This window comes from Theobroma umbraticum, unplaced genomic scaffold, assembly GCF_002168275.2.
Source record: "Theobroma umbraticum cultivar Fairchild unplaced genomic scaffold, ASM216827v3 scaffold_130.0, whole genome shotgun sequence".
Lineage (NCBI taxonomy): Eukaryota > Viridiplantae > Streptophyta > Magnoliopsida > Malvales > Malvaceae > Theobroma > Theobroma umbraticum.
The window spans coordinates 702,891-722,380 of NW_018397264.1; the positions used below are offsets into that span (position 1 = coordinate 702,891).

The 19,490-nt window shown below is 38.3% G+C and overlaps 2 protein-coding genes and 1 pseudogene across 4 annotated transcripts; 1 reads left to right on the forward strand and 2 right to left on the reverse strand.

Annotated features, from left to right (window-relative positions):
* Positions 1–6,289, forward strand: LOC110422344 (uncharacterized). The gene is given in 9 exon segments (XM_021436214.2): positions 1–149; positions 335–798; positions 801–830; positions 833–895; positions 898–1,480; positions 1,482–2,055; positions 2,451–2,694; positions 2,697–3,513; positions 5,566–6,289. Coding segments are annotated over 8 exon segments (2,661 nt in total). The 5' UTR covers positions 1–149; positions 335–557; the 3' UTR covers positions 5,675–6,289.
* Positions 6,290–6,955: 666 nt separating this feature from the next.
* Positions 6,956–11,007, reverse strand: LOC110421318 (CBL-interacting protein kinase 2-like; annotated as a pseudogene).
* A 3,679-nt stretch (positions 11,008–14,686) lies between these two features.
* LOC110421989 (saposin B domain-containing protein) lies at positions 14,687–19,490 on the reverse strand. Of its 3 annotated transcripts, none has more exons than XM_021435731.1 (6): positions 19,353–19,490; positions 18,312–18,422; positions 17,021–17,208; positions 16,084–16,281; positions 15,482–15,541; positions 14,687–15,009 (listed from the first exon to the last, which is right to left on the reverse strand). In XM_021435731.1, the coding sequence occupies exons 1-6, from the start codon at positions 19,456–19,458 to the stop codon at positions 14,878–14,880; spliced, it is 795 nt and encodes a 264-aa protein (XP_021291406.1). In that variant the 5' UTR covers positions 19,459–19,490; the 3' UTR covers positions 14,687–14,877. The 3 variants fall into 3 exon arrangements, with proteins under 3 accessions (XP_021291406.1, XP_021291407.1, XP_021291405.2); XM_021435732.2 differs by having other exon boundaries at positions 18,312–18,477; positions 19,353–19,438; XM_021435730.2 differs by having other exon boundaries at positions 18,312–18,434; positions 19,353–19,437.

A 19,490-nucleotide genomic window follows, 5' to 3' on the forward strand; every position in this document is an offset into this window, starting at 1 on the left:
CATCTCTCTTATCTTTTTTCACAAAATTTTCCTCTCTGGAAAAAAAAGGTTTTTCCTCACAGTTTCTTCGCTGGTAAGAATAAACAGAAAAGAAAAGAGGCTCAACCACCGCTCGGACCCGATTCGTTTCTGGAATGGACTCTGAATCTGTAAGTTTCCCGAATTCCTCACTGATTCGATTGAGCATTTGGAAAGAAACCTTTGGAAAAAAACAGAAAAAACCCTAAATCGACCCATTTCTAGGACTTTAGTTGTATTCTTGAATTTATTTAATTGATTGAAAATTGAAATGTTAATGCGGTGTTAGGTTTTGTTTTGTTTTCGATTTTTTAAGGATTCGCGATTTTAAATGCTGCTTAGGGTTCTTGAAGCTCGAAGGAATTACCGCCCTGAAATATATATATTTCGATTTGGGACAAGAAGTTGGGGTTAGGGTTTTCGATTTTTGGACATTGTTTTTTTCTGAAGGAGGAAATTGCGGGATTTGCGGTTTGATTTTAGGGTTTGTTTTGGTTTTGATTTTCGAAACGGGGAAGATAGGTGTGGGTTAGAGGATAATGTGTATACTGTGTGTGATTCAGAAGTGGTCTCGCCGGGTTGCCACCATGCTGCCTTGGTTAGTTATACCTCTCATAGGTTTATGGGCTCTTTCTCAGCTTTTGCCACCTGATTTTCGATTTGAGATCACGTCCCCACGGCTGGCTTGTGTTTTTGTGCTTCTGGTTACTCTGTTTTGGTATGAGATTTTGATGCCCCAGCTATCTGCTTGGCGGGTTAGAAGGAATGCGCGTCTCAGGGAGAGAAGAGATCTGAGGCTATAGAATTGCAGAAGCTCGTAAGACTGCGACACGAAGGTGCCGGAACTGCCTGACTCCGTATAGGGATCAGAACCCTGGTGTGGTCGGTTTATGTGCTCTTATTGTGGCCATATATCAAAGAGACCTGTTTTGGACTTGCCTGTGCCACCTGGTTTGGGTATTTCAAATTCTGGGATTATTAAGGATCTTGTTGGAAAAGGTGGGAAAATCTTGAATGGAAAGGGATGGTCTGACAATGGGTGGATGTGTGGGCAGGATTGGTTGGAGAATGGCAACTGGGTTGCGGGGTCTGTTGCAGGGAAGTCTAGCTATTGGCGGAAGAATGGCAGTGGAGTTTTTGGAGATGAGGATTGTTTGGCAGAGAATCTACTTATCAGGAGTTGTTATTTTTGTATGCAGCTGTTGACGTCCTTCTTCTTGAGCATTAGTGGCTTTGAGAAAGATTTTTAGGGTTGGTTCATAAGGGATGATGCTTCTTCTGATGCAGATAGGGGGATGTTGACTAAGAGGGGTGAGAATGGAACAAGCTTTCATGAGAGCAGAGGAGAGAAAGCACGCAGAAAAGCGGAAGAAAAGAGACAGGCTAGGTTAGAGAAAGAGCTTTTGGAAGAAGAAGAGAGAAAGCAGAGAGAGGAGGTTGCAAGATTGGTGGAGGAACGAAGGACTGAGGGATGAAAAACTGGAGGCTGAAAAAGATCGCAGCAAATTGTCACCACCTGCCAGGGAGAAAGAGATAAAAAGGGAAGCAGAAAAGAAGCGCCAAGAAAGAAGGAAAGAGAAAGATAAGGCATCTAGTAAGAGCAACTCTGATGCAGAAGAGATTGAGAAGAGAGCCGTTAAGGAAACTGAACGGAAGCGTGACATTGATAAGAAGAGTGAGATTGATCGCCGGGAACATCAGAAGTCTGGTACAGATAATGTCAAGAGCAATACCGTTGAAGCAGGATATGGAATGAAAAATACTCTTGCAAATAATTTTACCCGGGGAAATGCTGGAACTAGATACTTGGATCGTATGAGGGGTACATTTTTGTCATCGTCTAAGGCTTTTAGTGGAAGTAGTTTCTTTGGAAAGAGTACTAATAGTCCTGCTACTGTTACAAAAGAAAACAAACCTAACAATTCTGTAGATCATGTCCATACTTCTGCGCAAAGGAGAGACTTCTGTACAGCTGAGCGTGTAGCCGGAAAGTTGAGCATGAATGGAGATGATAAGAATGTTAACACCAACCACTCTGTAAGTTCTTGCACTCTGTTATTTGAGATCATTGTTTTAGTAAATTAGTAGAATCCTTACCTTTTTTATAATATCAAATAAGTATTTTGGGCATTTCCTTCTGAATTTATTTCTTGTGCAAAGTTACTGCATTTACTAAGGCTATTATAAGCAATCATCAGCCAGGTTCAGTACCAATGAAAAATTTTCTTGCTTCCCTTGTTAGTCAAATATTTTAATTGGATTCCTGCATTCATTTTGTTTTGTTTTGCTTTCTTTATTTTTTTTCACTGGAATTAGCATGTTCTGATGCTGTAGACAAATTTGATGGTTTCTTGAAAATTATGCACTTTGGTGCATTATAACAATTTATTTAGAAGGAAAACAGTGTTACAACATTGAGCTGTTCATTGCAGGTGCTTTCAGAACCCCAACCGAGGGCAGCACCTAAAAAAACTTGGCAACAATTATTCACTCGTTCATCTTCTGTTCCTCCAGCCTCAAATACAAATGTTATTAGCAGACCAAATTCAAAAGTTCAAGCCGAAGCTCAGAGCCCGCCATTACCTGGTCATTCATCAACAATACAAACGTATGATAATCCTATCAATTTTGGACTGCCATCACCATTTATATCTACCTACCCGAATGGAGCTCCAGCAGTAGTTTAGGTTTCTCACCTGCTATTGAACCCATTTTTCCTCGTCCTGGTGAAGGGCTTCGTGAACTTATACCAGAAGAGCCAGAGCTTTTTGAAGACCCCTGTTATGTTCCTGATCCAGTATCCTTGCTTGGGCCTGTTTCAGAGTCGCTTGATAATTTTCAGTTGGACTTGGGTGCTGGCTTTGGAATGGACATGGGGATGGAAAGGCCTCATACTTTGAAGAATATATCCGCTTCTTCTGAAATTAGCAAGCCCTCACCTATTGAGTCTCCATTGTCAAGATTACGATCTGCTGATGAAAGGCATAACAATTCTAATCGGTTGCCAACTACCCCAAAGGCCCAAGATCTTCATTCTTTTCCTGTGGATGGTACAAATGGAAATGAGAAAGGGACATGGCAAATGTGGAACAGTTCTCCCCTTGGTCAGGATGGTCTAGGTTTGGTGGGTGGTCCAGCAAGCTGGCTTTTCCCCCTGGAACATAATAGATCAAACAAGGAAGACTTTGTGCACCCGTCTACTCAGAAAACTATGGCATCATTGTTCACAAAAGAGGACCCTATTCTTGCTGGCGCCCAATCTCCTCAGAAAGTTTTTCTTGGTAGTGGCCAGAATGGTGGAACATTCAGTCCTGTAACTGGTCCAACTGATCAGGATCCATGGTTACAGAATGCTTTCTTTCCGCCATTGTCTGGTAGCGATGACCATTTTCCTATCAAGCCTCAGGAGGAAATGAGTGAAATGACTTATGGAAGTCCCAGTGGATCTGCATGTACCCATCCATTTGAGCTGTCTCCTGTGAATTGTTGGCCCAAGTGAGTGCATCAAACTTATATCCTATAATTTAAATGCTAAGATTAAACTCAGTTGTAGATGGTAAAGCAAAAACCTTGAATGTTATCCATTTTTATTTGTTGAATAATTCAATTATTGATTCGAATGAGAGATCTCTAATCTTGGCATTTTAAGTTAGCTGTATTGATTGGAAGAATTATAACAGCTGTACTTATTAGTGTTTTAGGAATAGGATTTTTTTTTGTCTTTAGGCTATATCTTTACTCTTGGAATTGAAGTAAGCCATAAGTGATGGAAACAGTTATGCTTATGGAAATTATTATTCTAGGAATAGACATTCCTGCATCTTTGGCTTAATTGAGTTGTTAACACTTAAGTAATGAAATGCTAAATGAAAAACAGCAGAAGATATGAGAAATGAGGCGAACATTTGTTTGATGCTTGAGATTCTATATATATATATTTGAAATGTTTCATGATTTGCTTTTAAGTGAAAAGGAATTTGTCAATTTGTAGTCATCTTTGTGTACTCTCAACTGCACTTTCTTCCCCTCGTCCTTAAGAGAATCTTTGAATCTTGGGTAATTGTAAAATTCTTTCACACGTATTTGTAATCCTGCTTGAGATTGAATACATACCTGCAGTTGCACCAACTAGCTTAAAAAGTATTTGTAACGTAGATATTGATCGCAGCTTCTGGTTGTTGGGCACTTGTGTACTTTCTGTTGATTACCTAACCCACTTATCTGCAATCTTATATGGAGCTGACAATAACCCTTATACTTCCATGGGTTTATTTTATTCATGCCCTTGGTATAATAATCCTTAAAATAGTTCAATAAAAAATTCATCATCCTGAATTGAATTACCATCTTTCTTTTTGGGGATGTCTCAAAGGCCACAACTAAACCTATTATCTTTTCTGAACAGCCATAACTGTTACTATTTCTATGTTTCATCTTAATTTTTAATAATCTTATTACTTTTTGGCATTAAATACAATTAAGCTTTAGTGTTAGAAAACATTTAAAATGTGACATAAAAATGCCAAAGTTAAAACATTTTCTTGGTATTTTTGCCAACTTAACGGAAGACATGCACTTTGAGGCAGAGTATAGTAGACAGAATTGTCTATTTCAAGATTTAGAGCTGATATCTCAGTTGCGTTTTCCAAGGAAAATTGTCATGATATTTTTTTTCCAAGTATTCATATAAGGTGAGAGTGGATATTTGACCAGTTAAGGAAGAGCATTCCATAACCTACAGCAAATCAGTGTGCAGAAAAATTGAGAATGAGGGAAATTTTGAAAGCTTATAGAGCACATTTGTGTTGAGTTTACTTTTCTAGGATATGTTAATGCTCTTGTAATGGGTAAAAAATTATTGTCCAACATATTCTTGGAGAACAATCATGGACAAATATGTTTTAATAATATATAAGGTAACTTCAAAATGTATGCATAGTTAATATCAGTGAGGGAGTAAAGATTATTCTCATGGATGTTGGCAAGGTAAAGGATAAAAAGTGGTTTTGTGAATTGTGCTCTGTGACAAACAGCTTATGAGTTTTTGCCATGTTGGAAATTTATGGCTAAAGAACAAAAATATCAAACTGGAAAGGACTTTGGGTTTTGCATGAGGAATATAAAATTGCATGATAGCGTCTTGTCAAAGTTGTTTTAAAAAATGGGAATATTCTTGAATTGTAACAGTAGAAAGCAGCTGCTCAAAGACTTCCAGGTTTGTTTCCTATGGCTATTTGTTTATATTGCATGAATCCTTTCATCGCTGGGTATTGCTACCTTAATTCTTAGGAGTATTATAGACCAATAGAGGTTTCCGTGAACTATGTAAAAATTCTACATGTTGCTCTATGCTCTGTGGTAGATATTTGATTGTAATAAAAGCTGATGTTGAAGGTGTGTTTGGAGTTGTTCCCACCTGAATTGTTTCGTCTTTTATCATTGCCAAACTTTTGAAGGAAAACTCTAGTGCGGAATGTCATCTTGTTGGATAAAACTGTAATTTGAAATGGTAGTCTGATACTGGTTGGGCAATGTTGTGTTTGGCAGGAAGGAGTGGGCTGTGCAGGGTCCAGGAGAAGCTGTTGGAAAGTCCTCAGTTGCAAGGCCCCATGTTGGGGGTTTATTTCCCACCCCAGATGTACAGTCACTTTGGTGATTTGGTTGAAATAGGATAAAGTGACATATTGGAGGGACTTAAAAATACATCTCCTGTTCTCGAGAGGGAAACATCCTCTTTTTGAGGGAGATTTAGAATACTTCATGATGCATTGTATCTTCCTTGTCTTTCTTTTATGAGGGAGATTAACGTTTACATACATCAGCTTGGATAGGGAATACACGTGGCATGCATTCACTCGTGCGTAAGGTAACAGCTAGGTGTCATACGTTGCTTAAATCTTTTTAGCTTCTGCTAGCTGGGGGAAAAGGGGGTGTCCCCGTTTTGAGGTTAGATTTGGTCATTGGCATTAGCAGTGGCAGTGGCAGTGGCAGTGGCAGATGAAAGCTATGCCTCGTCTTTTAAAAATCTTCAGATGAATGGATGTCCAGCAAGATTGATAAACAACGTGGGCATCGGCTGCATCTGCTCATAAACAAGAACTTGCTTTTACTCTCACCTTCACCTTAGCCCTTTCCTTGGTTTCATAATAATTCGTAACAGATCCTTCCCCCCCCCCCCTCTAACCCTAATCAGGATGATAATGATGTCTAGTATAATGCACGATACAAATTGCCGATGAATCCATGCACAAGGAAGAATTGGTCTGATCTACTCCACACTTGACTAAACGCTGTCGTATTAATTTGAAAAGAAGAGTCAATGACTCCAACGTGAATTCTATTGACTTAAATCTCAATCCGAAGTAAGTTAAAGATTAGATTCTCCCTGATTGTATTGTTCCAAAAGAGAAACAGAACGTTCCAAGTAAATTTTTAGTAGAAAGTGGGGTTCATCTAAATCTGTGTTCCCCACATCGTCCGCTCCCTCTCACCTGTTTTCCATGCTTTCTTTGCCTTATAAGTACTAACATTTTGGGTTCATTTTTCTTTTGAAATTTTCTGTCTGTTGCAATCGCATCAAAAGACACAAGTGGCTAGCCCGTACAAGATGCTGGGTATATGTTGCGAATCTTATTTTTTGTATGATTTGTGGTGCGCGGCCATTGGTGTTCAATATCAAACACTGCTCCTTTGAAAAGCCAACAAAGGAAGAAACAGTAAGAGGTTTTAACTCATCTAAGCGATAAGGTAGCTGGTTAATTCATCTCGGTGGAGAAAATCGAATCTGTAACTCGTCTGTTGCTAGTCAATGCAGCCATGGGAACCAGGACTCTGGATCTTACTTCGTCTGTCATGGATAACATGGTTTTAATCATGATCTTTTAGTCTTGACCAATTGTTTATTATCTGCTCTTTGTTCGAAGCGAAGACCAATAGATAACCAGAGATGAATCAATTGTGCATTTACTAATCCTTTCTAATCTTAGGTGGTTCAAGGACATGCACACAAGCATCAAGAAAACATAAAAAAACACAGCGAAGTTGAACTAATTACACTACTTATATCCGTATTAAGAAAGAGAGTTTCTCAACTTGAAAGCAATTGAACAAGGTGATCATTAGGAACTCTGCGTTGAAACAACATGCATTTGTTGAAGGACAGGAGAGTCCTGTACCTCTTGATGCTCTGGTGGCGGTTATTGCAGCTGCTGCGCACCTTGCCAAGTCCAAACAATGTCACTCAGAGCTGGTCTTATGTCTTGCTTTATTACATTTTGATACTCCCATGTATCTCCACTGCTCTTCTTGACCTCAACCAGATGGAAGAACGGGGTAATTTCAAAGATTTCGGCATCAATGCCAAGAACACCTTTCCTGCCTTCTCTGGAGCCTTCCATTTTCAACAACCCTCCATCTTTCTTCTTTATCTTCAGCTTTAGACGCTTAGCAATGTCTTCCAGTTTGGAAATGATGGTTGACGCAGCTTTGTTTGATGTAAACCGCACTTCTTTCATTTTTTCTTTTTCCTCAAATAAACTTTAAATACTGTATCAGCATTTAAAGGAGCTGGTTCTTTGACTTCAGCATCAACAAGTTCAGGTTTGGGGCCCAACCCCTTCCGAACCCAGGGATTATCCATTATTTTGGCCATGGATATCCTAGTACATGTGTCACGGGGTCATTACCCTCTCCATGAAAATCGGTTGTCACAGGTGTGCAGCACCCCGCTTCTTATAGCCCAGGACCTACCCGTTCCTGCCCGATGTGGGAGGAGTGGACCTTTCCTCGTCACACCCTCACCCACCCGATTCGACAACGTCCCGTTGTCGGGCGCACCGCTGCCCGCGCCGGCCACCCTGCCTACCCCTCTCCGGCCTTTCCCGGACCCGGGCGCTTGGTGTGAGTCGGGACGAGGCAACAGGTCCCGCTCTGATACCACTTTGTCACGGGGTCATTACCCTCTCCCATGAAAATCGGTTGTCACAGGTGTGCAGCACCCGCTTCTTATAGCCCAGGACCTACCCGTTCCTGCCCGATGTGGGAGAGTGGACCTTTCCTCGTCACACCCTAACTGTCACGGGGCGATACTTAAGACCACCTTTCGTGCGGCCTTGGGCTCAACCCTTATCTCGGCACTTAGAACCCAAGTCAGCCTTAGCGCTTCAGCACTCGCCCAACAAGCACTCAACACCCACACAATGGCTTTAAGCCGGCAAGCAGCTTGCATAAACGAGGAAGGAAAAATGGGAAGAGAATGCTAGAGAGAAAAACTAAGCTTGTATCGCACTTTGGGTTCTAAGTGCCGAGATAAGGGTTGAGCCCAAGGCCGCACGGAAGGTGGTCTTAAGTATCGCCCCGTGACAGTTGGTATCAGAGCCGTTGCAATCCAGGTGTTCGACAGAATTCCCAGATTGTTGCGATCCAGGTGTTCGACAGAATTCCCAAACCAGAGGGAAGTGTTTGCGACCCAGGTGCTCGACGAAATTCCCCAAAGCAAGTAGGAGGTGATTGAAAGGAAGGAATGGCCACCAGCGGATCAAACATGCCCGAGGAAACTCTCGAGGTTAGAGAGACGCGTGCTGGCCGAAAGGCGAAGTCTGCCTCACGAGACCTAATCCCTGAGCTGGATGCGAGGCTATCCCGGGTGGAAGTGACTGTGGGCGAGACACGTGATCGCCTTGATGTGCAGGAGGAGCACATGGAAGAGCTTCATGCTCGAGATGAAGAACTTCGAGGGGAAGTTCAAGAGATGGTGAGGGAGACCTTTGAGTCGGCCATCGAAAGAAACGCCCAGCTTTCGAGGGAGATGGAAGCATTAAGGCGTGAGCTGAATGAATTGAAGGAGGAAGTGCGGACAGCAAGGGCCAATAGTGGCCGAGAGGCTGCCGCACACACAGAAGTAAGGCTTGATGTACCTAAGCCGAGAGAATTCCGAGGCCGGAGGGATGCCAAGGAAATCGACAACTTTCTCTGGGGGCTTGAGCAATACTTCAAAGCCACTGGGATCGTGATGGATGACCGTCGAATCATCGCGGCATCCATGTATTTGGGAGATTGAGCAATACTTCAATACCATTATCTCGGCCTTGGGCGATACAAGCTTAGTTTTTCTCTCTAGCATTCTCTTCCCATTTTTCCTTCCTCGTTTATGCAAGCTTGCTTGCCGGCTTAAAGCCATTGTGTGGGTGTTGAGTGCTTGTTGGGCGAGTGCTGAAGCACTAAGGCTGACTTGAGTTCTAAGTGCCGAGATAAGGGTTGAGCCCAAGGTCGCACGGAAGGTGGTCTTAAGTATCGCCCCGTGACACATGGATTTGGATTGAGAATTTTTGACAGCAACTTGCACACTTCAGGGGAGAACCATTTAGGAAACTTGAACTCCCCCTTGCCAATCTTTGTCTTGCTGGCCATTACCTCATAAAGCTCAACCACATTTGGATGTCTTACAAGTTTCATGACAGAAATTTCTCGCTTAATCTGATCAATCATTCCAACTTTCAATACCTTCTCTTTGTCAATTATCTTGATGGCGACACTCATGCCAGTCTTAAGATTCCTACCATAGTGCACCTTGGCAAAGGTTCCCTGGCCTTATAATCTCCCCAGTTCATACCGTTGCATCAAGACAGACCCTTTTCTCTCCATAATGAGCAAAGTTCCTTGTTAAAAACAATAGAATCTACCTTAACAGCTAGTGCTATATATGAAGTAGGTTAACTATATATGCAACCGTAACGGACCTGAAAGTATTAAAAGCTCAACCATCTTCACAAACATCATGCTTTGACATGACATGTTCCCTTAAATATCTAGCCAAACTAGGCATCAGAGCATTAAACCAAACCTGACTATAAGTTAAATGTTGATTATCATTAAGTACAAATAAGGGCAGCTCAAACGGAGCCACAACTTCATTAATATCAGACAGATGGTTCTCAACTTTCAAGCACATCTTTCAGCATTCCCTGCTCTCTTTGTGAACAAGAAAATACAATAAACGAGATTTAAATAGTTTAACGTTAACAGATTAGTAGAGAGAGACCAGGTTAGACCAAATTTTCAAATTGCCCACAAAGAGATGATACTTTCACCTGAAAATGGATTTTAAACAAACTCATAGTCAATAACAATACAATTATGAAGGAAATCTAAGGAACCAAAAAAAAAAAAATCTATCAAAATTGGTATCTATAGACTCATACTCAAACGGAAGAACAAATGTCATAATGAAACTGATACAAAATAAAGGAATAACGTTTGAAAATTCTAGGGAGGTGACTAATGTCAACTATAAACCAAAAAGAAAAAAAGGCTACAAGAACACAGGTTTAGCCTAATGGTTGGTTGTTTCTTTTTCTTAGGATGGTTAAGATCAAAGGGTGATTTCCCCTTTCGCCTTGATTCCCCTCAAATCTTACCAAAAAAATAAAAACACTATTGAAAAATGGAAGAAAAATGAAAATTAAGGGGGAAAAAGAAATTGAAACGTGTATGTGAAACTGAGAGGCAAAATGAAGCATACCCTTCAACGGAAAGCTAAAGAAAACGTAGTTAATAAACCCCTACGCTTGTTTACCATAATAAAAATCAAATAAAATAAAGAAACCGACAACCTATTTACTTTTCCCATATAATTAATTGATTGAATCACAGCTATTCATTCCTGAAACAACCAACCTCTAGTTTCTTATCCTCAAAATCTCCACAGCTTTCAGAAAGAAAAAGACATCAAACTCATAAGTATCATTAAAAGAAAAAACAAAAAAGGGTATTAAAGATTGCAAGCCAAACTATGAGCCGAAAGCAATGAAGTTATCAAATCAAGCCATCAAAATGAAGGTTGAAAAACTTGTACCTTCAAACGGGCAACAGTTTCTCCTCCTTTCTTTCTTCTTTCTTTTTTTTTTTTTTTTTTTTTTTTTCTAAGGAAGCAAACAGAAGTAAAAGAAGCAATAAGAAAGTAGGAAACGGCTATGAGCAAAGGAAATTTGAAAGCTTTGAGAGATTATGTGAATCATTTTTATACACCAAAAGCAAAGGAGGCAGCCATACCAAACGTGAACTATTTTATTGTTTACAGTTATAATTACCAAAATGCCACTAGTTGTTGTGCAGCTCATATGAGGACAATGGCCGCCCCGTTCAATATCTGTTTATAATAATCATCGTTGTTGAAGCTAGTTAGTTAAAGCGATATTCCATTCTATTCGGTTGCGGCGCCTTTCTTTTAATTTTAAAGGATATTTGTGAAATATTCAAACCATTTGCAAGATTTTGTATTATTTGTTTCTGTTTTTCTCATTATCGTGTCATACAGTCGATTTACTTTGAAATTTAAATTTTATATTTTTTTTGGGTAATTGATTAATATTTTTTATACTATGATTTTTAAGTTCTTTTTTTAAAATCCTGCTTTATGTCATTTGTCTAAGCATGAAAAAAAATAAAAAAAAAAACTACAAAATGCAGTAATATGTTTTCGGTGGTTTAAAACAAATAAAACATTTTGGGATCAGCCATGTGATTGTGAAGCTTCGTGCGGCAATGACCAACCAGCAGACGACACGTCGAAAGGGAAAATATCTCGGTGGGTACATGGAGTCTAGGTGTGACCTTCCTAGGTCATTACCCAATTTTAAGACAGGCGTGAAACGCCATTCGAAAGCATACACGTGTCCCTCAAAGACACGAAACCGGACATTTTGTCGGTTATTTTAGGTGGTCGGAAATTAGTTTTGTCGGTCCCACGGCTTCAAGACTTCTCCTCGGCCTTTTTGCTAGGGTACATCAGCTGTCCTAACGCCTATGGATATGATCACTCGTATCATTTAAGAATGTTTTGAATTTTCGCTTTAATATTTCTTAGACACTTCAATTTGTCACTGACAACCGCACGAATAATACAAAAAGGTATTACTATTGCTGTTTAGAGATGATAAAACTCGATTCGTTTTATGGGTCAGTTAATCTGTCCCAATCGAGTATTGGTATTTTGAAAGCGAAGGCGAAGTGGGGGTGGGATGGGTTTTTCATAAAAATTTTAAATTTGAATTATAATATTCTCTTTTATAAGTAAAAGGTAACCATTGATTTAAATTTTAAAATCATTTTCAAAATATATAAGTATCAGTTTAAAAATATATGTTACTTTTTAATAAATTTCATAAAATTGTATGTGAGCTAAAAATAATGAGCACTTATAAATTAAAAAACTTTTATATATTTATATTTCATATTATCACGATTTATTGATTACTATAATTGAAATGTACCTTGAGAAAATCTTGACCTAATCGAGAATAGATATAATTAATACTAATTTTTATTCCTTTGGGGATAGGCATGTGGTCAAGTTTTAGGCAAAAACAAATAGGTGATAACAAAGAAAATGAAATCAAATCATAAAGAATAAAGAGAGATGGAAAATGCACAATTTTGGTACAAGAAAGAGAGAGTTTGAGATTCCTTTGTACTAGAATTTGTCTTCCATGTGATGCATTTGGTGCAACCATTTATGCATTTATTTTTTCTTACAAGGAAATTTTTAATTTCAAATCATTTGTGAAAAATAAATTTTTAATGAGTCATTGAATAAAATAAAACTAACTTCTCTAAATGGCACATCATACAAATGGAAGCTATCATCTAAATTAAAGCTTACGTTGACCATGCCATCAGCTAACATATTATTTTTTCTATAAATGTGAGAAATCTTCATCTCACAATCAAATTATTAAATCGAAATTTGCACATGGATGCAATAATTACTTTATGAACCGCAATCTTGTTATCCATTTGCAGTCATAACTTACGGAGTCCTTTATCCCTTGTTATATAAAAGTTATGCAAAACTCCCCATAATTTGACTCTTTAGGATGAACATCACCCCAGCTTATACAAACATTATAAATATGGACATATCTTGCTCACTTGTTGTTCAACACTAACTAAATACCTAACCTTCTATGTGTATCATTTTTTTTAACTTTTTTTTATTGAATTTTACATATGTAATTATTCCATGCCATATGTTATACTAAACAAAAAAACAAAGGAAGAGGGATATTGTAAGGTATGAGTTTAATTAGTTAATGTGTAACTGTAACAGCAGGTGATGAAGAGATGTAAAATGAGGATCATAGTGAGTCATATTACAGGAGGAAACTTAATAGAATGAGAGCTGATGTTTATATATCCACGGTCAGGAAGTTTCATTGGAGGTATTAGCTTGTGTATATTGTTAAACCAGCTTGATATATACGGTGGAAGGAAGCAATACCTTTATGGGTGTCAGTCAAGTGGAAGCCAACTCAAGTATTATATTTGTTCAAACTTTTTTTTTTTTTTTTGGAAAATCAAGAGTAAGCTTCCATTAATAAATGGGGAATTAAAGGATTCCCCAGAAAAGAACAAAAGTAACTCCAGAAGGCTGGAGGAGAATGATATGCCCTTAAACAAAGAGTAGCATATCTTCCAGAAACATCATGAAGGCAACAAAAAAGCCCTTCAAGGCATCAAAGCAAAAAAAAAGACTTGGGATAGCACCTTTGCAAACGGCACACAAAATGATCCCGGCAAGCAAAAACAATAGACAAGTTTATGACCATACAAACAAAAGAGTCCAAAGGAGTTAACCACCAGCCAAAAAGGTACACTACAAACAGAAAGGGGCCATAGTCCACTTGAGGCAGCGACAGGAACCAGCGATACATAGCCATTCACAAAATCAGCACTCCAGGCAGAAGTCATAGGAGCTGACAGAACCAACAGCCAAGAGATAAGAAACAGACGCCTAAGGAAAAGGGCAAAGGAGATCCTTACTCAAAAACACGAGGGATATCATGTGACAAACATACAAACACGTGCACCATTTTCTCTGACTGGGCCTGCCTCTTTACTCAACCCCCAGCGCCAGCCCCAGGGATACAAGCCTATGAAAATAAAAAACACACAGGAAAAAGAATATGGGTTGTAGTATCCGTATGAATGAACAACTCAGATACTGTTAGTGTTGTGTTGTAGTTGTAAAATTGGAGGATTGTAAACGTGTAGTCCGCCAGACAAAAAGCGTACCATGAAAATCTGTAAAACGGAAAAGGTTGGAATGGGGGCTGCTGAGTGCTGTGGTCAAGCAACAACTACTGTGTGTCGGTTTGCTTTTGCCACCCATTCGTCAGCCAACTGCCCCTATCTTTCAATGGATAATCCTTTGGGCTATGGCACATATGGATGCCTGGGTTAGATTCAGGGCCCCTGGATTCATCTTTGGTGTCGAATGGATCCAACATGTCCATGTGACCTTCTCGTACATGCTCATCACAACCATACCATTTTCCTTTCATATGGACACGTATTACGCTCATCACAACTAACTCTCATTGATCCTTTTTCGGGATTACTTTTACCCAAGGGTGTCTTTTGTTCCAGATACCGAGATTTAGTTCGTCATTAATTAAGTTGCAAGATTTAACTAATTTCAAAATTAATTTATTTTAACCTTTGTTTTTCAATGAAAATGGGATTGCATGATAAAAGAAATTTATTAAAGCCCAAGCATTTGGAATTAAAAAGAAGGGAAAACAATAACATATTCCCAAGAAATACATTCTCACAGTCCAAAGCAGTTCTTTGTCAACCTGATTTTTACTTTAGCAAGTTATCTCAAGAATGATTTAAACAGCAACAGCAATATATCATATTCTGATTCTGAAAACTATGCGTTCCACGTTTCTGGTTTGAACAACTTCAATAAGCAATCGAATTTAAAACATATACTTATTATACATGCACACCAGGGAGTAAAGTTCTTATACTATATTTTACAACAGATCCTTGTGGTTTCATAAATAATTTAGGCAACCATTATGAATCTGCCAGTGATGCTTGCTTAGCACCATTACAGGCATGGAGTATGGTGCACACATCAGTTGTTTCCAGAAACTGCTCCGCATTTGTAAGGATCAGAGGCCCATACTCGAAAACAATCCTCTTACACTATCAAGAGAAACACACGACAGATAAGAGTTCAAAGACAACCATGCCAAGGGAAAAAAAAACCAATAAACGGGCAGGAGAGCAATAAGGCAAATTCCAAACATGGAGATTTCTTTTTCACATATGCTAATCTGACCCTTAAACACATTGACTTGTATAAAAACCACAGTTATCCTCAACATGCATATCCATGGAGATTCCGTTTTATTTGTTGATCTGACCCTTGAACACAACAAATTTGGTTTTATTTTAAACTCTCTAAACATGACTATTCATTTCTCAAACATGTATTAAAGAAAAAAAATGGCAAATGACACATCGATGATCCAACTACTAAAACCTCACAGCTTACTAATAATGTAAATAGATCTACAATCCAATGAAGTGTTTCCTTTAATTAATAAACTCATTTCATGGATGCATAACAAAAATTAAGGTTAAAAGTAAAAGTAAGTTCTTTAATTACACTCACCTTTTTAACATAGTTCTGCATTGAATCACATCCCTTCAAAAGGAGCTCAATTATATCCAGCTGGCAACAAGGCAGAAAAAGAATCTCCAATAAGCAATATATCTGTTATATTTCCAGAAGGCATATGCCTTTCACATTCCACATGATCCTTCTTTACCAAGAGGCATATTATATCATATTACCGGAAATACCACAGTATGCTTCAAATACGCCAACATCTTAACTCGCCAATTACAAACCAGTATTTCCAACCCTCATGTTGTTGGCACATACAATACATCATATATGTCAATGACACTGGCTAAATTTTAGAAAAGCAACCTAAAAGTACATGGATGTTAACCCAACATAACATCTACATTCTAGGAACATTTTAGTAACTTAGAACACAGCTAATATGAAAGAAAGCGAAAGAAACATCAACAATGCCACCCTGGTGCCCTCCTACCCTCCCCCTCCATCAATTCCAACAAAAGAAGCAAAGAAAAGGTTGTGTGTGTGTGGCAGAAATTATGTTCAGGTATGAGGACATCCAATTAATCATAAGATCAATCCTTGTAGACACATATTGAGTTTTAAAAAAAGGATGGAGCAATGCAAACCTGTGTATCAGGATCCTTCAACTTAATTAGTACTTCTGCAATGGCACGGTGGCAGATGCCACAGCTATCTTCACGGATTTGTGAAGAAATAAGTGCAACTTTCTGACATAGATTGACCTTTCGACAGAAGTCTTCAGGCTGTATTGAAGAGACTTCCATGAAGAAGAGTGGAACATAATAGTCCACAAGTGTAATGCACTGTGCAGAACAAGATCAGATAGTCATTTAGAATTTTTGGACTTAGGAAGAGGACAAAATAATTTAAAAATATCCATGAACATCAAGTGGATAAAATAATTTTCAATATTTCAAGCTTTTAGTTTTCTGTGATGAGTTGGAATTTTACCATCCCCTTCTGCCCCATAAAGTATAATTTAAAAATACCCATCTAAAATATGTTTGATATTATAGCATGAGACTTGATGCTTATCATGCCTGTAACCTATTAATTGATAAAGATGGAGGCAGTTTTATCATTAAACTCATATACCATGCTTCTGTAGTCAAAGAATTAAACATCATGATGAAGCAATTGATCTATACAGGAATTTATCCTGCTGGACACTTAATGCATGAGAAAAAGATATATAGATATCAGTCTGATCATCTAAACAGGGCTTGCTTTTGGCTAGGCAACCTCAAAAGTGGACCGTCAAGCAGGTTCCGATGAATGGAACTCTACCAACACCACTTCATAACTACCCAAATTGCAAGACTTTTTTCACTTACATAAAAAACAATAGATGAAGAACAAGAAATGCCAATACTCAAAGAAAAAGGTAAACAAAGGAGAGGGGACAAGGTTTGCTTCTCTGTTTTTACTTTCTAACTTACAATAGGGGTTTGCGGGATGTACCATGGACAGAAACGATCTATTTCTAACTTATGCTAAAAAAATTTCATAAGCCACCTCCATGCAATTAAGCTAGATGACTACCTGCTGCTTAAAAGATGGTACACGGGAGCAGCTCTTGTGAAGCATCTCAACTATCTCAGTCTGGGTCTTATTTTGGGAAAGGTAATCAATTGCCTCATTAGCAAATTCCTCACACAAGGTGCACACATTGTCATTCCGAGCAACCTTCTTTACTACTCCCTCACCTTGCCCCTGGTTTATCTGCACAACTGAACCAGGAATTACAATGTCATTATACTCTATTATTTTCTCTGTATCCGGCAATTTCATTGCAAAATCTTAAATTTAAAAAGCTAAACAAATGCAAATCAATTTTCTCAATTGAGAAAAGAATGTCTATGGGCATCTTAATCTCAGCACAATCTTCAAGGAGCAATCATTTAAAAAGCTCACTTATAAATGAACACTTTTTGCCAAATGTGCCAAATTTTCCATAGTCTGCCAAATATGGAAATTAATTCATGCTGCAATATGCATCAAACATATGAACAGTCAAAGCTAACAGCCTAGATAATTGAAATTGATGAAGTAGCCTATATATATTTTGAGGTAACAATCAGATATCACCCTTGAGGATACATATTTTTCATACAGTTGATCTTGTTATGCTAAGATTCTCTTATTCTAACCGCCAAAAATGTAACAAGAGAGGATATTGGAGATAGTGCTTCGTTGCTATACTTGAATGTTAACCAGAAGACAGCAGTGATGTAGCACGGGAAAATACCACATCAGGCACCTCATACAACTTATCATTATTTTGAGGTGAAAACCAGACCAACCCCGTTGACCTGCACAACCAGCCTGAACACAAGTCTTTTTGACCCAACTAAAAACAACCTAAACCCCAAAAGGCCCACAAAACCCTCCCGAAACCCAACCCAAATTAATTCTGAAAGTGACCTAAAGGTAAATCCAAAATTATCTTAAATGGCCAAAAACAAAAAATGTTCAGAACCTAGAAAATCTAACCCAAACTTCTCCCAAGCAGTCCAATTGCAAGCTCTATTTCAAATCCCCAACCAAGTTCCATATTCAGCTGCAAATTATTAATCAATAATTTAATGCAGACATTTTCACAAGCAAGTAATTTAAGAGAGTAGGCAGTAACTTCATCTGAATATGGATGTTTCTCACTAACAGAATAGTTTTGTGCATCATCTTTCTTGTCTTACCAATAAACATACAAATCCCACAGCACAAAAAGCTAAACACGCTCCCCCACTCCCAGGAAAAGAATATGAGAATTTCTTTTAAAAACAGAATAGAGAAGATAACATTACAAATTTTACTAAAACTGCGGCAGAATTACCTGATGCATCAGAAATTACCACCTCAACTGCTTCTAGTTGTCTAGCATCAGATGCCCAGCTAGCACCCAACACAAAGAGGAACAAGAGCCCAACTCTCACATCCATAATGCCTGCAGTTATTCCTTAAATAGCATGAAATGCCCACAATGCGAATTTAAAACAACACTAAAAGGAAAAGATCAATGACTTTTAGTTGAACATAACCATAGGGAAACAATTCTATAATAACAACAGATAAAAAATTAAACCATTCTGAGTCATTTTTAAGTGGTACATACATGAATTTAAGATGTGTGGCCATAGATAAAAAGAGATGAATGCAGATACACAACACAAACCAATGATCGCTATGCAGTGCTATTAAGTTGTTATCCTAAAAACTGATGTTGGCTGTGAGCCAGATACTATCAACATCTACTTTTCACCATCTTTTTCGAACCAGCAGTGAGTCCATGAATGCATGCCACATATATCTGTCATCTTAGACTAGAACACGCTTGCAAAATTCCTATAATTAGGGGCTAATTACATGATAAGACTTCCAATACTATCCTCAATCACTAGTTCTATTTTCTTTGTCAGTTAACTGTTTGATAGGGCTTCAAACAACTGAGATAGCAAGAGACCGGTAGTAACTCCAGAAAAAGCAAAGTATACTCGAGACAGCAGCCTCAATTAATCTTACCTTAATGGAGAAGGGCTTAAAAAAAACGCCGAAACTATTTAAAAGCATATTATTCCAACACTTGAACTTACGTAATACTTATTTCATATTCTTCAATCAATCAATGATTAAATAAAACCATAACATGGTGAAGAAAAAACCAAAGTATGGAACAAAGAAATAGAAGAAAACCCATCAACGATTTTACATAAAACTAAACAACCGTAAGAAATTACTTGTAAAACCCATCAAAGACAACATGCCAACAACACACTAAAGTTGGAATACGAGAGCGAGGGTTCAGATAAGATCTATGAAAATTGAAACAAAAACAAAGAAATTGAATGGAAGAGGAGAGGAGAGTTATTAGAATTACCTTTGGAAAGAATAGTCAGCGCAGAGAGATAATTGTATGGAAGGAAACTTGTTCCCTTTGAGTGTTGGGCTGGGCAAGGCGTGGAATTGTCGTTGGCTCTCCCCATTTTAAACTAATCCGTCCGGGAGGTTTGCAACT